Genomic DNA, 19,521 nt, shown 5'->3' on the forward strand with positions numbered 1-19,521 from the left:
GCCTGGGCAGAGGGCCGCGACCGACGTGCCAGGCGCCGCAAAAGCCCAAATCCCGCTTGGAGGGGTCACTGGCAGAAAACCCCTGGCACGGTTAGACTCCGCGCCTCTGCTCAGGTAAAGTCAAATTCTCACACAGGTAGTGTCCTCCTCTGTGATCCGTGACAGATTGCTTCTGGCCTAAATAAAATGGACACTGCTGGTCAGACCCAGGTGACAGACCTTCATGTGGAATTAATGAAGATATGTGAGAGGTCGCAAGCATCCATGCTGCATTATTTAGCCGATTGTTTTACCATGGCTTCTCAGTCCCAAAGACTTTTTTCTGACTCAGTTAACCCCTGCATTCCTCCAGTCTTTTCCAAAGAATTTGCTGGTAATCTGAAAACAGATGACTCAGTTAAAGGGACCACTCACAATTATTCACAGACCTTCCAGTCACCAGGTATCCAGACTTCTGTGAGACTGAGAGTTTTTTGTCAGATGTTAGAGCAGCTGCAAAAGCTATTAATCAGGATTATTCAGTTTCTACCAGAACTTTTTGAAAAAATGCCTGATTCCATTAAAACCCCATCACAATGCACTGGATTTAAGGAGTCTGTTGATTTAGGAGCCCTAAAAACTGAGATCTCGTTCTCGGGACAAAAGAGAGAGGCATCAGAGCTTTCCAAGGCCCAAGTTGTCTGAAGCTGAACGCCAACGGCGCAAGGAATTGCAACTTTGTCTTTATTGTGCGGGTCCTGATCATTTCATAGAGGACTGCTCCCTGCGCAAATCCAGGAATAGGGACAAGTCTCAGAGTAATGGCATCAGTGATAAAACATCTCGAGGGTCCTCATCTGTTCCAGTTTGCACCAATCAGAGTATGGGTGCTAAGGAGAGTGTCCAAAGTGGAATCCAAGTTCAAGATTGGGGTCCTGTGACAAAAGCACCCAATTACAGGTTTGGACTTCAAAAGCGAGTTTTCAAATCTCTTAAAGTCAGTGGGAAATCTGTTCCTGCAACATCAGGAGGAATGACCAATGTTTCTATCGATGATCGGTTCCAAGGCCAAAAATCCGATTCTGAAAACCCTGAAAAGGGTGTTATGTCATTCCAGCCCCAGGAGGGGGCTCTGTCAATCCAGCCCCAGGAGGGGGCTCTGTCAATCCAGCCCCAGGAGGGGGCTCTGTCAATCCAGCCCCAGGAGGGGGCTCTGTCAATCCAGCCCCAGGAGGGGGCTCTGTCAATCCAGCCCCAGGAGGGGGCTCTGTCAATCCAGCCCCAGGAGGGGGCTCTGTCAATCCAGCCCCAGGAGGGGGCTCCGTCAGTCCAGCCCCAGGAGGGGGCTCCGTCAGTCCAGCCCCAGGAGGGGGCTCCGTCAGTCCAGCCCCAGGAGGGGGCTCCGTCAGTCCAGCCCCAGGAGGGGGCTCCGTCAGTCCAGCCCCAGGAGGGGGCTCCGTCAGTCCAGCCCCAGGAGGGGGCTCCGCCAGTCCAGCCCCAGGAGGGGGCTCCGCCAATCCAGCCCCAGGAGGGGGCTCAGCCAATCCAGCCCCAGGAGGGGGCTCAGCCAATCCAGCCCCAGGAGGGGGCTCAGCCAATCCAGCCCCAGGAGGGGGCTCAGCCAATCCAGCCCCAGGAGGGGGCTCCGCCAATCCAGCCCCAGGAGGGGGTTCCGCCAATCCAGCCCCAGGAGGGGGTTCCGCCAATCCAGCCCCAGGAGGGGATTCTGGCCTTCCAGCCCGAGGAGGGGCCTCAGAGCATCATACCCCAAGAGCGCCCTCAGAGTATGGTATCCCAAGATGGATCACTGTGTGGCGTGCCCCAAGACGGATCAGTGTGCCATGCACCAGGAGGGGTCACAGTATGCCATGCCCCAGGAGAGGTCTCCAGTCCCAATAGGGTATCTGGTCTTGTAGACCTAGGAAGGGCATCTGAATTTGTAACTCCAGAAGGGGTGTATGATTTTTTTTCTCCAGGATGGGCAGCTGAGCTTCCAATGCCAGGGGAGATGTCTGAGTTGGCAGTTCCAGGAGGAGACTCTTGTGCCTCAGCCCCAGGAGGGGACTCCAGTGCCTCCAGTGCTAGTTCAGTTCTGTCTATACAGTCAAGTGGAAACCTTCCAATACTGGGTCCCAAAAAAGAAGTAAAGTTTTCTAAAATTAATAATATTCCAGCAGTTGTGGACTCCTCATTTGATTCTCTGCCTAGAAGTTTAGAGGATGGTCGACCATCCGTTTATTTCGATGGAGATCTGGAGCAGTTTTATGCATTGGTTCGTCAATATCTTGCCGATGTGGATTCAGGATTGCTGACATCGCTCTCTTCTTCCAATGTGGTGAAATATTTCCTTTTGGCCTTTAGGGGTAAGGCTTTGGAGTGGGCTAACCCACTCATAGAGACCAAGGATCCTATTTTAGAAGATCTCTCAGCTTTTACTGAAGCAGTTCTACAAAGGTTTGCTCCAAAAGCATCAAGATCTGTACCAGGTCCACAGTCTGCTATTTTGAGACTCGGGGTTGCTTCCTTGGTCTCTCTTCATGACGACTTCTCTAGGTATTCTGGTTCTTGGGATTTTTCATCCATTTCTGATACTATTGTCAAAAAGAAAAACATGGTTCTGACACTAGACCAGGACTCTGATTCTGATTTTGATCCCGTAATGGATGAAGCACCGTTTCCTGGTGGTCCTATATTTCAGAAAGCAGTTTTTGTTGAACCGGAGATTCCATCTCTTCCAAGTAGATCAAGACGTTCCCGAGGAGGGAAGAAGAGTCGTCGAAAGCATTAATTGCTACCAGTCCAAGGGGTGTCCGGAGGCCACCCATTCAGGGGGGGGGGTAATGTCACACTCTGTTATATTGTGTGAATACCTGGTACTCTGACATCACCTTGTCAGCTGATCTCAGCAGCCTATCACACACCTACAGCTGAGTGATACTCCCTGTGAGAATTCCCACTGGTGCCAGAAGCAAGGTGTTACTTCCCTGAGCTACATGCTGTTCCTTGTCTTTCATGTGCAAGTTAAAGATTCTGTTATCTGGCCCAGAATTGCAGTTGCTGTAATTCCCTGCATTCCAGCTAAGTACTTCTCTGCAAGTAATCAATCCTGCAAATACTAGTTCACCAAGCTCATCCTGCAAACTCCAGTGTTACCTGCTTATACAGCTGACTGCAATCACCATCTGCACAGTACCTGGGGAGATCCACTCTCAGTTTGCTCATTTAGTCTCTGTTCACTGCTTGTTGGTTCCAAGCTCATACCTGAAGTCATCCAGTGCTGCATAGTATTATCAGTGTCCAGTGTCTCAGGTACTCACACCATTTCAGCATTATACCTGTGTGTATCCAGCCTTCTGATTTACTGTTACCGACCCGGCTATACCTGTGACCTGCACCTGCTAAACCCTTGTCTGACTACTGCTAGTTCCAGTGTAACCAGTTCCTGTACGAGAAGCCTGGGCAGAGGGCCGCGACCGACGTGCCAGGCGCCGCAAAAGCCCAAATCCCGCTTGGAGGGGTCACTGGCAGAAAACCCCTGGCACGGTTAGACTCCGCGCCTCTGCTCAGGTAAAGTCAAATTCTCACACAGGTAGTGTCCTCCTCTGTGATCCGTGACAGGCCCCTTATCACCATGGGCTGTCACTGGAAACATAGAACTTTTATATTTCAATTGTTATGACTAATAATATATGGAGTGAGCTTGAGGTGATTGCCCCGCTCTCTGTATTTTAATGAATTGACCTCAGTCCTCCACAGTTTATTGGTAAATACTTGAAATCGGATGCTTGCTACATGTTATGCGTGGCTTTTTGTGTTCTAATGAAAAGTGTTTCATTGGGAATATAGAAGAACAATTATGCATAAGGTAAGGCAAACTTTAGTGGAGTAGGGGGCCGGTTAGGAACAGGGCTCCCATGGATTAATCTGACACTGATGTTACAGTATGCTACGGGTAACAAAGCCAATCTGCAGTCTCTCACCAGTGCTAATTCCCAGGATCAAAATAATTAGCCATTATTGTCAGGTGACATCCAGGATCAAAAATATAATATATGGGGTGAAATGTAATAGGATGAGAGATTCAGAAAGTGAGAGATTAGGTAAAACCTCTCCAGTTTTTTTAAAGCGGCAATCATTTACCCTGCAAAACCAGTTTGATTTTGCAGGGTAAATGATTGCCGCTTTCAAAAAATCGGAGATTTCTTACCAAATCTCTCACTTTCTGACTCTGTCCTCCTATTAAATTTAACCCATGATATACAAGAGATGCATTTTAAAAATCACATGCATGCACCAATAACCATCTCTTATGCAAGTAGTTATTTCTAAATAGAACAAAATGTATTGTTTATGGCTTAAAGAGAACATGTATTTCCATTATTCTCTGTGTATTGGGGCTGCTTTGGTCAGTCATTATCACCCTTTGTTTTGCATAGAACCAGGATATTCAGCAGCCCTAAAGTGCACATGCAGAACAAAGCTAATGCTGAGCATACATTATAGTTAATGGGCAGAGAATTGTATGGTCTATTCATTGATTTGTCGGACATGCTGAAATAGTCCATTATGTCCATCTGATGCAATGTGTTCAGATTTGCAAGTTGGCCACATCATGCGTATGCACTGCCCCTTCTGACCAACAGATGCCCTACATGAAAGGAATAGGAATTAGGAAAACATCTCCGATTTAAAGGAAACAAAGTATCATGGCTACATATACTGTGTATGGCCAGAATATTTGCTGAGTTACAGAATATCTTTAGGTCTGTCAGGCATTTTATCTGAGCGTTAAGCATAATAACAGAGATCAGGATGACCTCACAGAGATTGGCGCAGATGGATTAAGCCTGGTGAAGAGATAAAGTGGAAGGAGATAACGTCATATATGATCATCCTATATCATCATAGCTAGCACTATCCTTGCTTTCATTGGGGCAGATGTATTAAGCCTTAACAAGAGATAAATGCAAGTGTGATAAGGAGAGATAAACGTCCAGCCAACACAGCCTGTAACATGGCAGTTAGCAGGGGATTGGCTGGGCATTTATCTCTCCTTATCACCCTTGCATTAAAGCTTAATACATCTGCCCCATTGTTCCTTATCGCTTTGTCCCTTTCAGCAACAATGACTTTCTGTACTCTCTATTTGCTGGCTCAGTGAGTGCTGATCTGAGCCCCAGACAGTTCATAGAACTGACTGGGGCTGCAGATGTGCCGTGCATAAGTATACCTGTGGCCGGGAGGCATTGCAGCGTGTGCTGCAGACTGCTCTGACAGCCGACAGTGGAGAGACGCAGTGACTGTCACTGAACGCAGCCATGAGCCTACACAGCTGAGCAGTCCCTCTTTCCCTGGAACAGCCACTAATGAGCTGAGCTCACGCAGGCAGCCCCTTCCCACCTGTGTCCTGACCTCAGGCTCCTCCTCTTCTCTCCTCCCGGGCAGCTTCAAACCTGCTCCCTCCCTTCTCCACGGTCCACAGTCACACATTACAGGAGCTGCCTGCTGGCCTGGGTGAGTGCTTTGGTGAGGGGACATGGTTGGGAATATCTCATATAATTGTTGTTATGTTAAAAACACGTGTCAGTGCTTTTTTATGAGTGTGTAATGGACTAAGTATGTCTGTGTGTGTAAGACTATGTGTAACTTAAGTACATATGTGGGTGGGCCCTGTTGCTTTCATTAAATGTGTGTGTTTGTGTGTGTCTGCATGTGATTGTGTGGAAAAATACATGTCAGTGTGTTGTGTGTGTGTGTGTGTGTGTGTGTGGGGGGGGGGGGGGGGCTGTTGTTACAGTATCTGTTACCTGTATATAGATATTAACATCTGTAGCTATATATATCTGGTATAGTTATGTGTGTGTAATAGTACCATTTGTATATGTGTTTCTGATAATTGTATATGTCTATACAATCTCTATATTCCAATATATGAGTGTTTGTGTTTATATACGTACACCTATATATATTAATATACACTGATGTAGTGGCGGGTACAGAGGGGTCTGTAATGTAGTGGCGGGTATAAAGGGGTCAGTGATGTAGTGGTGGGTATAGAGGGGTCAGTGATGTCGTGGCGGGTACAGAGGGGTCAGTAATGTAGTGGCGGTTACAGAGGGGTCAGTAATGTAGTGGCGGGTACAGAGGGGTCAGTAATGTAGTGGCGGGTATAGAGAGGTCAGTGATGTAGTGCCGGGTACTGAGGGGTCTTTAATGTAGTGGTGGTTTACAGAGGGATCAGTGATGTAGTGGTGGGCATAGAGGGGTCAGTGTTGTAGTGGCGGGTACAAAGGGGTCTGTAATGTAGTGGCGGGTATAGAGATGTCTGTAATGTAGTGGCAGGTACAAAGGGGTCTGTAATGTAGTGGCGGATATAGAGGGGTCAGTGATGTAGTGGTGGGTACAGAGGGGTCTGTAATGTAGTGGCGGGTATAGAGGGGTCGGTAATGTAGTGGTGGGTACAGAGGGGTCAGTGATGTAGTGGCGGGTACAGAGGGGTCTGTAATGTAGTGGCGGGTATAGAAGGGTCGGTAATGTAGTGGTGGGTACAGAGGGGTCAGTGATGTAGTGGCGGGTACAGAGGGTCTGTAATGTAGTGGCGGGTAGAGAGAGGTCTGTAATGTAGTGGCGGGTATAGAGGGGTCTGTAATGTAGTGGCGGGTAGAGAGAGGTCTGTAATGTAGTGGCGGGTATAGAGGGGTCAGTGATATAGTTTTGGCTGCCCCCCCCCCCCCTCTCGCCGGGCATTCACATGTAGTGCGCCCGGTCTGGCTCTCCCCTGCTACCGCCGGCTCTCCCCCTGATCATGGACGGATTCAGCGATCGCCCTCCCGCCTCAGGCCGGACAGGACGGCATGGCCCCCGGAGGAGAGGGGGAGGGAGGGGGGGGAACAGCAATCACCTTGTGTCCGGGAGCCGGGGATGAACTTACGCCACTGGCTGCGCTGTGCAGGGAGGGGGGAGGTGTGGGGGAAAGGAGAAGGATGCCTTCTGCTTTCACACCAGAAAGCCTGTTTAGACCCGGTCTAAGAACGGGTTTATGTGCGGTCTGAAAGGGGCATTAAGCCTGCTTTGACCAGTTTTAAGACCCGTTCTAAGCAGGTTTTTGCGGTGTGAAGGCAGCATGAATGTCTTTTGTGACACTCTTGCAATATTTCCACAAAATAACAGGGCTCTATGTAATGCTGGGCACACACCAGAACGCTGTGGCCTCAATTCCCCCAATTTCGATACAATCTCGACCCATTGTATGTATATTGGTCATGTTTTGCCATGTGTTAGATCCGATCCGATGCACTTTCTCACTGGTCGTTTTGGAGATCCTATCTGCTGCAGTCAGGATTTGTAAAATATCCCTTCTGCTGGGAGCAGATCGTGAGCAGAACGTGTGCTCCATACAGATCGTGCGACCATCATACGATTGGCTCACAGTCTGGTGTGTACCTACCATTACAGTTGTTGTGGTATAGATATTTTACAGTAAATAGATTGACAGTCATTTGGCTGACACGCACTAGTTCAACATGCTGAAAAGGTAGATGTGAAAATTGTTTCCAAAATACTTTTTTGTCTTTTTGGATCTGCAATAAGTAAAAAAAAAAAAGTGCCCCCTTGCTGAGTCGCTTCACTCACCATGCTTCAGGCAAGGTGACTCGCTTCGCTACTGCTGCTCTTGCCACAGGTTATTCCCAATCACACTCCACATGGATATCACATCAAGCCAAAGTTGGAAAAACATGGGGAAAAATACATCGACCATACGTGTGTTGACTTGTCGAAATATGTACTGGGTACCTTTTACCTGTCATCCTTTTGTGCCTGTCAAACTAAAGCATGTCCCTATGGAGTCAAACTATTGACTGTCTATTTTATTCCTGGTAATGGATCCCCTATGTCACATCTCACCCAACAGGATCAAACTAAAACTAGTCGTAAAGCTTTCTATTGTGCCTCGTAAATAAACATTAAAAGTTTAATTGCCCTTCCGCTGTTTTATGTTGTACATGTAATGAAATGCTAGCTGAAAACTCTAATGTGTCTGTGACTCACTGAAAAGCTGAGTAAACATGGATTGTAATCTTTTGCCTCTGTTGTCAGTTTGTCAGTATCATTAAATCCCATTGTTCAATAAGAAACAAAAACAGAAACACATGTTTGACTGTGTGTGGCCAGCTGTACATTTGTACACTTCACTGTTATGTAAAATTATAAGTTCATTACCTTCAATACATGTGTTTCGTCATACACCTAGCCTCAATATGACATGCAGCGTGAGAAGCCTGACACGAGTGAGCCACCAGTTCTTGCATCTTCAGATTCACTAACACAAAGATATACAAGTGTTGCATATCAAATTAAATAGTGCAGTATTGTGATGCTGTTTTGTCACATTGCATTGTGGCTAATGGTGTGTACACACAGGGGGTGATTCTAATCTAATCTTGCTTGTTCGTATAGGGGAGCAATGGTGAGCGATTGCACATGTGAATATACTTTTATGCGCATGTGCAGCCGCTTGGTGCGAGCGGGCACTGCAAATTGCTTGTTCGCTGTCCTATTCGCACCTAGCACTGCTGGTGGGGGGCGTGGGGCAGCGGCAACAGGCTGCACCAATGGGATTGCCCAGTGTTTAATGTATTTATCAGCGGATGTTAGTTGCCCGCCTGCTTCCCGTACAGGATGCCCGCAGGTGTAAGGCACCAGACGAGCACCTGCAAAAATCACTTGATGGTCAGCAAATGCGGGGGGGAGGGGGGGGGGTTGTTGGTGCGCGCAACATAAAAATGACCTACAAAGTTGCACAATTTTTAGCTTTGCCGGTCAACCAGAATCAGGCCCACAGTGAGATTTACCTTTCGATTTTCACTATATAGTCAAAATCGAATCGGTATCGCATAGACATTAAATAGAGATCAAACATGGTTTTAAGCTTTTGATGCCGATGTGCGCTCCCGTTCAGCTGAAATTGAATAGCCAAATAGACAGTGCTGCCATGACTATATATAGTACAGATCTGCACTATATAGTCAAAATCAAATGCATGCATTTGACTTGCCGTGCCATTCGATCCCAATCAAATAGGGATTGTATAGCAAGGCTATAGCACCATGGCCTTTATTCAGATCTGATTGCAGTACTAATTTGTTATGAAAATGGGCAAAACCATGTGCACTGCAGGTGGGGCAGATGTAACCTGTATAGAGAGAGTTAGATTTGTGTGAGTTATTTTGTTTCTGTGCAGGGTAAATACTGGCTGCATTATTTTTACACTGCAATTTAGATTTTAGTTTCAACACACACCCTACCCAAATTTAACTCTCTCTGCACATGTTACATCTGCCCCACCTGCAGTGCACATGGTTTTTGCCAATTTTTTCCAAACAAGGCATAGCATAAGACCCAAATTCCAGTGCAAAAAAAGATGCAAAAAAGCCTAGTCACATGGGACCAGGCACACCATGATGGGCTGTGGCAATAGTGTATTAAACCATATTTGAAAGCCGTCCAAGAAGTGTATGTGCAGAGTGTGTTCTGCTGAGCTTGCACAGTACCACACCCACATATTGGCAGTTTAATATATTTACAGTATACAGAGCAGAGAGTCCGGTTTTCTTATTATACCAGTTCTTCTTCCAGATTTGCTGGAGCTCCAGGATGGAAGACAGCTTCATAGGGCAGCTCCTATGGCTCCAGGTAGACAATCCATAGCTTAGTAAATTTAGGTAGTATTGCAGTTCTTTAGAAGCTGTTTTGTCCAGCATCTGTCTTGCATCTGTATCACCTGCATTACTCAACCACCGTAGCTGAATTAAGAATTCTTCTTTGTCAGGGATGTTTAATGGCAGAAATGAAGATACCATGAAGATTAAGTAGAAGGAATTGAAGAATGCTTCTCCGAAACCGATTTCTTTTACTGCTGGCCCTGGCTGCACTCCTCGCTTTCCTCAGTCTCAGTCTTCAGTTCTGTGAGTACATTTTTTATATTTATCCAGAAATTAACTCGATTTTTTTGTCTTTATCTTTTGTTACCCGCATTGACTTGTATTAATTTACTGTCTCATAGTGGTATTGTTTTGCAGCACTTTCAGTGCTGGCAGAGGGGGGAGCAGGTGCCTGTACGGGAAGCGGATGGGCAGCTGACATCCGCTGACGTCAGCTGCCCGTTCCCCAAACCCGCGTCACCGGCGCGTTAAAATGGGAACGCCCAGCGTTTCCATGGGAATGCCCATAGAATGCTGGGTGTTCCCATGGGCGCGACCCCTTGCCGCCGCCCCACACCCCCTATCTGCAATCTAGGTTCGAACGGATAAGTAATTAGCCGCACCCAATTGCAAAGCAACTTGGAATCACCTCCATAGAGTGTTTATTTATATATATATATATATATATATATATATATATATATATATATATATATATATATATATATTTATTAATTTGTATGTCCTGCACTCGCTCATATATTAACTCAGCTTCAGCTGCTGCCTGGATCCAAATGCCCGCCCCCGCCTCCTCCCTACCCGGCCTTTGTGCGACTTGATCTTGTAACGCTGCACACAGCTGGATTGCCGGGGCAGGACTGGGCAGCGGCTGATATAGTGCCCAGCGGTGCTGCCCGGCCCCGGGAGAGACAGTGGTGGTTTTTTTTTAGGGAGCGCTCCCCCAAAAAACTCACCCAGTGGGGAGCACTACCTAACCCCAACCCCCCCCCCCATTTCCAAAACCTAGTCACATTTCCACACAAAGTCATTAGATTTTGAACAGGTCATTTAAAGTTGGGGTGAATATTATATATTTTATGGCAAAAAATCATAAATGTATTTCTGGTATAGTGTAAGGAGGAATGCCCTGTGCCTAGAATTGCATTGCAAATTATGTTGCAAAACTAATTGTGTAAGAGTAGAGTTCCAGGAACAACTAATGCTTCTGCTTATAAATGAGTGCCTAATATTTCCTAATCATTTATATGCCAGGGATAAAAAGCAAATAAATGCGTAGGGACTTTGTTACCGAACTTTGTCTTTACCTGTCCGAGAACAAAGACTGTTTATCCTAATGAATAAACCATAAAACAAAAAGCTGCAAGTATCTGCTGTTAGCTCTGCAGGCGGAGAGGAACTTGGCATCTTTTGGTTGATTTATTCTCATGTACTTCAGCCATGCTGTTGTTTAATCATATTTATGATAACAGTTAACACAGAGGGTGCATTGAGGACTGAGATTGGAAACCACTTGTTATTATAATTGTGAGCAGTCTGTATTAAGTTTCCTTATGCACAAAAGTATTATATTTACAAAGTGAACATTAAGGGCCTGATTTAGGTTGCATTGGAAGGGGCCGAATTTCGCCCCATTTCCAATGTTGGAGGAATGCGCAATCCTGCGGTTATTCGCATATGCAGACCTCCTTTCCGAACACCTTTGGCAAGTATCACACTAGACGATGCGTTCGCTTTGTTGAGGGAGGGAAGGGGGCGAGCAGACTTGGTGTGGTACAGGGGTCCGACTGTCGGACCCCTGTGCCACACCCCTTTCAACTTACCTCTGTGCGCCAAGAAAAAACATTCTTTTCTATCCACCCTATCTACACTGTCTTCCATGCCAAGTTTCTGCAAACCACTCAAACTCAATGGTGCTCCCCTAAAGCAGCCAGTGAAAACTCTCGTGCTGTTGCAGACCACTCTTGTAGTCGTAGAGGATTGTGGCTGCATAATGAGTTTTTTAAGAATTTGAACATGCTGACTTCTACAGTGTGCATTGCTGCTTATACGCGTGTATTGACATATAACAAGGAATACATTTAGCTCCTAGTCAGATTGTATCTACTCTAACTATGCTCTACACATCAGGAAACTTATTGGACACCCCATGTCTAAGGGCCCCCATACATTAGGCTGACTTGTCCTAAGGATAGGTCAGCCCAGACTACCCCTTAGCCCTCCTGACAGCTCCCCGGGGGAGCTTGATAAGATTTGGCACTTGATGTGCCATTTTTTACATGTGATAAATCGGATGCGATATATCACATTTAAACCCGGGGGAGCTCCAGGCGGGGTAGAGGCAGGAGAACAGGGTCCGTGGTAGAGGCAGGCAGGGACCGGAGATCAGGGCCCAGAGGAGCTGCAGACGGGGTAGCGGCAGGGTCCGGGGTAGCTGCAAGCGGGGTAGCGGCAGGTTCCATGGTAGAGGCAGAGGGACCAGAGAGCAGAGTCCCAGGGGAGCAGCGAGCGTTATTGAAGAAAATCCTATTCAAAAGACTTGGCGGCAGCTGATTGGCTGAGCTCTCTTTTGAATAGGATTTTTCTATTCTCCCACTTGCCGCTATCCCAGACCCTGCTCTCCGTTCCCCGCCTGCCTCTACTACAGACCCTGCTCTCCTGCTGCCACCCCTCCTGCAGCTCTCTCGGACCTCGCTCCCTGCTGCACTGACGGCTGCACATAATATTTATCCTATGTGCAGACTGTCCCACCTCAGGATCTGATCCGATGCTCACGGGACCGCGCATCGGATCAGATCGGATGTCAAACACTACGCAATTTGGGATATTTCACCTGATTTGTCATCTCGATCCTCCAGAATCGGGTGAAATCGGGCTCAAATCGGGCAATGTATAGGGGCCTTAAGAAGCAGATATTCATATCATAATCTATAGTATAATAAACATATGTATGCAACATTTAGTATATGATACTACAGTATATCATTTGTTTGCTCCTTTGGAAATTTTGGTATACTGGTGAACAAATACCTGTTTAGATAAGAAACTTTTTCCATTATTATAAATAAAACATTTACAGTACCTTTTACTGTATATTCCACCTTATGTTTTTACATGTGTTTCACCCTCTACTATCTATGGCCAGGATTTTTCATCTATAGGTCCATACACAGTGTGATTTTTGCGATGTCCGATTTTGACTATGCGATTTTCCTTGAACTCCCAGGAGCCCAGAACCATTCAATATTGACTATATTTACTTGAGATTCTGACTATGGAAGATTTTAACTATACCTAAACATTAGATTGTAAACAATAAAGTCAAAACTGGCTGACCTAGACTAGGCGGTGTTTGGGTCCGAGAACGATGCGGGCGGCTGACGTTCTGAGACATCCACCACCCTCCCCCTGAAGCCAGGTGCCCTCCTGCATTGGCATGGGGATGCCCAGACATGAGCGTAAGCTGCAATCAGCTCAGGCGCTGCCTGGCAGCAAGTTTGTGTGGCTGTGCAACGTGATGTTAGAGGTCACGCTACGCAGTTACTCACTGGGGTTCCCGTGCCGCGTCGCCCCCCGGCCCGGAGTCACCTCGTCTCCTCCCCCATCCACCACTGTGTACAGGGCTCAGCTGTCTCGCTGCTCTCCCTCCTCTCCTGTGGCCAGAGAGCTAACAGATGCAGCAGTGGCCATATCAGTTGGCCAATCCCGGGATTGACAAATTTTCAATCTCGAATCCCGGGATTGAATAAATGGCCCGAGATTGGCCTCCCTAGTAGTTAGGGAGCTTGTAACCATTCTCTGTATTTACTGGATGAAATTGTTGCCGATAGATCAGGTTGATGTCAGATTATAAATTCTGCTCTCTGCATAGTACAGGTTGAGTATCCCGTATCCAAAATGCTCGGGACCAGGAGAATTTTGGATAACGGATTATTCCGTATTTCGGAATATTTTAATATTTCAATTATGTATTTTGAAGTATCTTGCATGTATGCTGTATAAACACATAAAATACACACAAATATATTTTATTACCACATAAAATACACAAATATATTTTATTTGTTCAAAAAACAAGGTTTCAAAACATGAAACAAAATTTGTGTACTATCTCAGATATTGAATTTGAATGCCAAGCAATCATTTTCTTGTACATATATAGTGCCAGTTACATATCATGTCACCAGTAGTGCTGTTACAAATGTCCCCAGTGAGTTTTTAGCAAAAAAAAAAATATTTTTTTCACTTTCTGGAATGTATGGTTTTCGGAATAATTCGGATAACGGATACTCGGATACGGGATACTCAACCTGTATTGTGTTTGTTCTTGCTGTGCTGGCCCCTGCAGTTCAGAGATAATGACAGCTTTGTCTCCCTTGGCTGCAAGTTTTGCTACTTTGTCCAGGTGATAGCTACCATTGTACCTCTGCATGTTGGAATCTGCTTTTATGAAATCCAAGTGTCACAGAATACAGTGTCCCCTTAGCAGCCTCTATTGTTATTGTGAGCCAGTGTGATCATAGCTATGATGATTAGAGTATAGGTGTTGAATATATTGGTTTTATTTACCTTTTTATGTGCATCCTTGTCCTAGTTGCCTAGTCTTCTGGAATGTGTATGAGACTCCCGATCTTAAATAAATCCTCCTGAGTATTCCCCTTCCGCATGCTGTTCTTCTTAATGATGTGACTTGCATCATAGGGCATTGCATCCACCTTATGAGTACCCAGTTTGCACCATTGTGCATTAGTGAGTGGGACTTTTTAATGCAAATCTCATTATGTGCCCAGTACAATTTGGTGCAGACAGCACTCCCTCATACTCTACCCTTGGAACTTTCCGTCAGGATGTGACCTCTATACAAGCACTTGCTCTGAAAATGGGCCACAGTGAAATACTCAGTACATTCTGTAAAACACAACTCCGATCAAATGTACATTTCTATACTAAGGGGGGTATTCAGTCTCCCGCCGCTATTCCCGACGGGGGAAATAGTGGCGGGGCCCTATTCAACGCTGTCTTCCCCGACAGCATTGAACAGGAATCTCGGCAGAATGTCCCCAATTTTACAAGCAGTCGGGCATGTTCTTCCGAGAACGGCCGGAAATTGACGACCTCCTGGCCGCAGCTCGACGATTTCCAGACGCTTCCCGCTGCCACGCCCCCTACTCGGTGCTCAGCAGGCGGGACATTGAATCCCACCTGCCAAATCAGTGTTGAGCCATGCACAAACGGGACAGGGTCACGGCTGTCGGGCCAGCCCGACAGTCTTGAACCTGCATTGAATACGCCCCATAGAAAAAATATGTGGTAGTAAGGTGCGCTTGCTAACAGCAGCTAGTAAGGGGCTAGTCAATCCCCAGAAAATATACCAGATAAGAGAAAAATATACCAGCGCTGGCTTGTTTCTCAAATAATTCAGAAATTTACAGTTTCTCAGAAGTATAAAAATGTATGAACATAAAACGCACATATTAAAAATGGACACATACATATAATTTAGTATGTAAACAGACACTCTAAAAGGTTAAATGAACATTCATTGAATTGTGAGCCCTATATACACTTTGAGACTCCTATATCCAGGATTAACTATATCTGGAAGGGTTGTCTCTAATTAAGCAGCAATATATTACCAGGTGGCCGGTTCCTGATGTAAGCTGAAATCTCGAATTTGTAATTCTGGTAGCTTGTCCGGTAGACCTGGGTGGACTATTGGGGTCGCTGCAGGTCCAGTCTTTAGGTTGTAACATCTACCTGGTCATCTGTTACAATTTCTGAATTATTTGAAAAACAAGCCAGCGCTGGTATATTTTACTCCCCATAGAAAGTTAGACTAGTGTTTCTTAACCTTAGCCCTCAGTTTTTCCCAACAGTTCATGTTTTCATGATTTTGGTCTGTGGAAGCAGGTGGGATAATTCCTAATGCAGCAGAATAGAGTAACTCACAGTTTGCATGATTAAAAATGCGACCTGTTGGGGGTACTCTATGACTGGAGATGAGTCCTTGATTTATACCATGTTGTCATAAAAATGTGCTGATAACCACACAGCAAGAAATCTCTTGTAAGGGAAAGTTCTCATCCAGTTCCCAGTGAGACAAAATGACACCGTACTCGGGAGCCTGAATGGCGAGATGCTTGCCAAGTGTTTCCACCGCAGCCACATGTAAAGACAGGAAAATCACTGATGCTGAGAAAGCCTTTGAAGATTATAATACAAAGACAGAGTCTTGCCATTCTCTAAATGTGAACGACGTGTGTTTGTGGACAACATTACAGTACATTACACAGTGCAAAATCCAGTCCTTTCCTCTGCAATTTCCCAGTGTTTTTTTACTCATGACAGATAGCATAATAATGTTATATAGCATATAATAAACATTTAAAATGATATAAAAATGGGTTTCACAATAATACAGAATTGCTAAGATTGTCTGAAAAACATATTTTTTATATGTACAGTATTCCACTACCAATAAGTCACTGTGGGAGGCTACTAAAGTGCAAATAATAAATATCCACAAGTAATGCTTACGATTTGTATAAACAAGTTGTCTTATTTGCATATTAAATAAAGATATAAAAAGGTAATTCAATTAAACTAATAATATAGAAGAAATAACACAAATGTCTCTCAGCAAAAAGAGCTGGAACTCTCATTCCTGTTACCATCCCGGACCTCTCTGTACACATTCCATTGTATCATTTTGGGATCTCTCTGTAGACATCTGGTGTGTTAACTACAGATGTCTGAACATACCACTGAGTGGGAAGTTTCTTTTATGACTGAACCAGAATAAGTCAGATTTGCGCCTCAGGAAATGATTCCACATATGGTAAGTACATAACTGCTTACCAGCCAAGGCAACCATGGAGTATAGTAATGGTGCAACAAATTGGGCCGGCTGCGTGCTATGTAAATCACCCTATCCTGTCACAGCACAGCAAGTGACTGCATGTGTAGCAACGTCTACTGACCTGCCTTCTGTCTTACACCATTGTCCTAAGGGGGTCTAGACAGTGGTTGCGGTTTGTGGGTCATCTTTTTGGGTACTTGTTTCCTAGCACAGCGCCAATCGCATCGTATACCATAACACTAAATAAGGTATGTGACGCGATGTTGTACAATAAAATATTGCATCGTAGGCCACACAATGGCATATGATGCGATCTTATACGATTTTTGATTGTACAAGCACCCTTACAATGTGAAATGGCCCCCCATAGTCAACGGCACCCCCAGGATCAACGCCAACCTGAAGCGTGGCGAGCGGCGGCGGTACGCGTCCTCTGACCTTTTCATACCCCACTATCCACGTCGGCGTGGAGTTGATATTAAATAGTGTGGCGAGCCCGAAGCGTGGCGAGCGTAGCGATCCCCGAGAGGGGACGCAGAATACGAGCCCGAAGCGTGGCAAGCGAAGTGAGCCCCGCGAGGGGACGTGCAATACATGTAAAGTTATTCATGTCCCCTCGCAGGGCACGCTGCACTCGCCACGCTTCGGGCTCGGTGGCTTGCTGCGCTCGCCACACTATCTAAAGTCAACTCCACGCCGACGTGGATAGTGGGGGTATGAAAAGGTACCGCCGCCCCTTGCGGGCTCGCTGCGCTTGCCACGCTTCAGGTTAGCGTTGATCGTGGGGGTGGCGTTGAGTATGGGGGGCCATTTAACATTGTAAGGACCCATCAGGGTGGTTGTACAATAAAAAATTGTATACCATTGCATCGCATCGCATGCATTGTATGCGGCTATATGGCATATGGCATGCGATCCCATAAGATGAAAATATTGGGCGCCGTGCTAGGAAACAAGTACCGCTTTTTGAAAGTATAGTATTGTCATGTTAATGCAACATGCTGACCAGGAGATGGAGGCATATGTGTCTGTTGGGAGGAGGATCTCTTATGGGTGCAAAATACTAACTGAGGATGACATTGTACAGCCATGTCTTGTTAGCTGAGCCACTCCCATTTCATCTAATTGACATTAATGTTTCTGCCTTGATCTATTAGTATTACAGTGTAATCAGTCCCCAGTAATAGAGCATATTTGAAGTTGTTCTGTGAATAGTGTAAGCGGTATGTGTGAAGTGATGTCAGCATGATAAAACTATTGTGAAATCTTTTCACATCTCGCCACTTTGATTAGAAAGTATTGTGGGTTTTTATTCTGGGTGATTCAATATACTCAATATACAGTTTCCAGCAACGTGACAATACTAGAAGAATAAAAGCTATTGGATGTGATTCATTGTCATCATTGTACCTGTGCCATGGGAAGGTGGGATTTGTGAGTCTGGCTCACTTTAGTACATTAAGCAGTTTTAGTAGACCCGGTTCTGAATGGCTGAAACAAAGTTTACTCCCCACCCCCATCTTATGTTATGTCCTATGCTGGCCCTCAGATTTTCCCTCCCCGCTTTCCCTCAAAAAATGTTTGTGACATGTCAGCATTTTTGCCGCTACTTCCTGTAACTGCCCAAACAGACCCTGTCTGTTAATCATTTTATATGTAGACCATCGCGTCACATGTGCAGTGCCAATCAGATGCATTGGCAGTTGTACGATAATCGTGAAAAAATCGGAATTAGTTACAACTCAGAATAAGGCCCACTGGGGCAGATGTATTAAGATGTATTAACAAGAGATAAATGCAAGGGTGATAGAGAGAGATAAATGTCCAGCCAATCACCTGCTTACTGCCATGTTACAGGCTGTGTTTGGAAAAAGTCAGAAAGGAGCTGATTGGCTGGACGTTTATCTCTCCTTATCACCCTTGCATTTATCTCTTGTTATACATCTGCCCCAATGTGAGATTGGTTGGCTTACAGGAGAAAGAGAAGGGATCTTTTTTTTTACTTTAAATCTTTATTTCAGTTTTCATACAAATACAAAACATATACATACAAACATACAGTGGTACAGTTCATCATAAAATTTACCTAAAGTACTGCGCTGCTCAACTGTCCCGGATAGACAAAGGTCTAAATAGTTGGAGATAGAGCCGAGCCTTCTACTATAGGTTACAGAGATATGGCAGGGTGAGGTAAATGGCTTTCTTAGCACGGGACGGGGGGATCATTTATCCATAGTTGGGGTGGCACAGGGTTGTCTGTAGATTGCCCTATGCATGTTAACAAGAGATAAATGCAAAAGGGATAAAGAGAGATAAACGTCCAGCCAATCACATCCTAACTACCATGTTACAGGCTGTGTTTGAAAAAAGTCAGTAAAGAGCTGATTGGCTAGACGTTTATCTCTCCTTATCACCCTTGCATTTATCTCTTGTTAAGGCTTAATACATCTACCCCATTGTATGGGAACAAAACATGTGTGCATGTTATTAATAGCTTGTGGAAGGCAACTAGTGTTTTAGTCTTGGTGGCCCTTTAAGTTAATTCTAGCTCCTGGGAGAACAAGACAGTCTTTCTTTCTGTGGTCCAAAGCTGTCAATTTCCATGAACAAGGAACTGAATCAACTGTTAGGTATGCAGAGCAGTGAAAGGCAGTGCTGTGCCTTCTGAGGAGGTGCCCCGCCGGAGACTAAAATATACAGTGTGTTTGAGAAAACCATTGCCATTTCCATACTGAAGCTACTGTACGCATCTGCAGCATGCTCCCAATTCTCCTCTTACTAGGTATATGCTTCATTCTACTCGTTATTTTATTGTGTCGTTTTGGTAACGCATCATGATCAGCCTTTGTGTATTAATTATGATTTGTTTATCGTTTTAATGGGAAATATGTAGGCATTAATAATGGCATAATTAATATGTCTGCTTGTTTATTATTTTATACATTACTGTATAATGTTGGAGCC

General features: G+C 45.3%; 1 protein-coding gene across 6 annotated transcripts in view; it reads left to right on the plus strand.

The window, feature by feature from the left end:
- PXYLP1 (2-phosphoxylose phosphatase 1) overlaps positions 1 to 19,521 on the plus strand; it is a 79,797-nt gene that overhangs the window by 39,202 nt on the left and 21,074 nt on the right. For 3 of the 6 annotated variants that reach the window (XM_083178046.1, XM_083178044.1, XM_083178049.1), the window contains exon 2: positions 9,809 to 9,944. In XM_083178046.1, coding sequence (XP_083034172.1) covers positions 9,866 to 9,944 — 79 coding nt within the window. In that variant the 5' untranslated portion in view covers positions 9,809 to 9,865. Of the gene's footprint in view, positions 1 to 3,267; positions 3,289 to 5,352; positions 5,494 to 9,615; positions 9,673 to 9,808; positions 9,945 to 19,521 lie in introns of those variants that run through there. The other 3 variants (XM_083178045.1, XM_083178048.1, XM_083178047.1) reach the window with 3 other exon arrangements.

The sequence above is a fragment of the Crinia signifera genome, chromosome 3, assembly GCF_055691185.1.
Source record: "Crinia signifera chromosome 3, ASM5569118v1, whole genome shotgun sequence".
In the NCBI taxonomy this organism is placed as follows: Eukaryota; Metazoa; Chordata; class Amphibia; order Anura; family Myobatrachidae; genus Crinia; species Crinia signifera.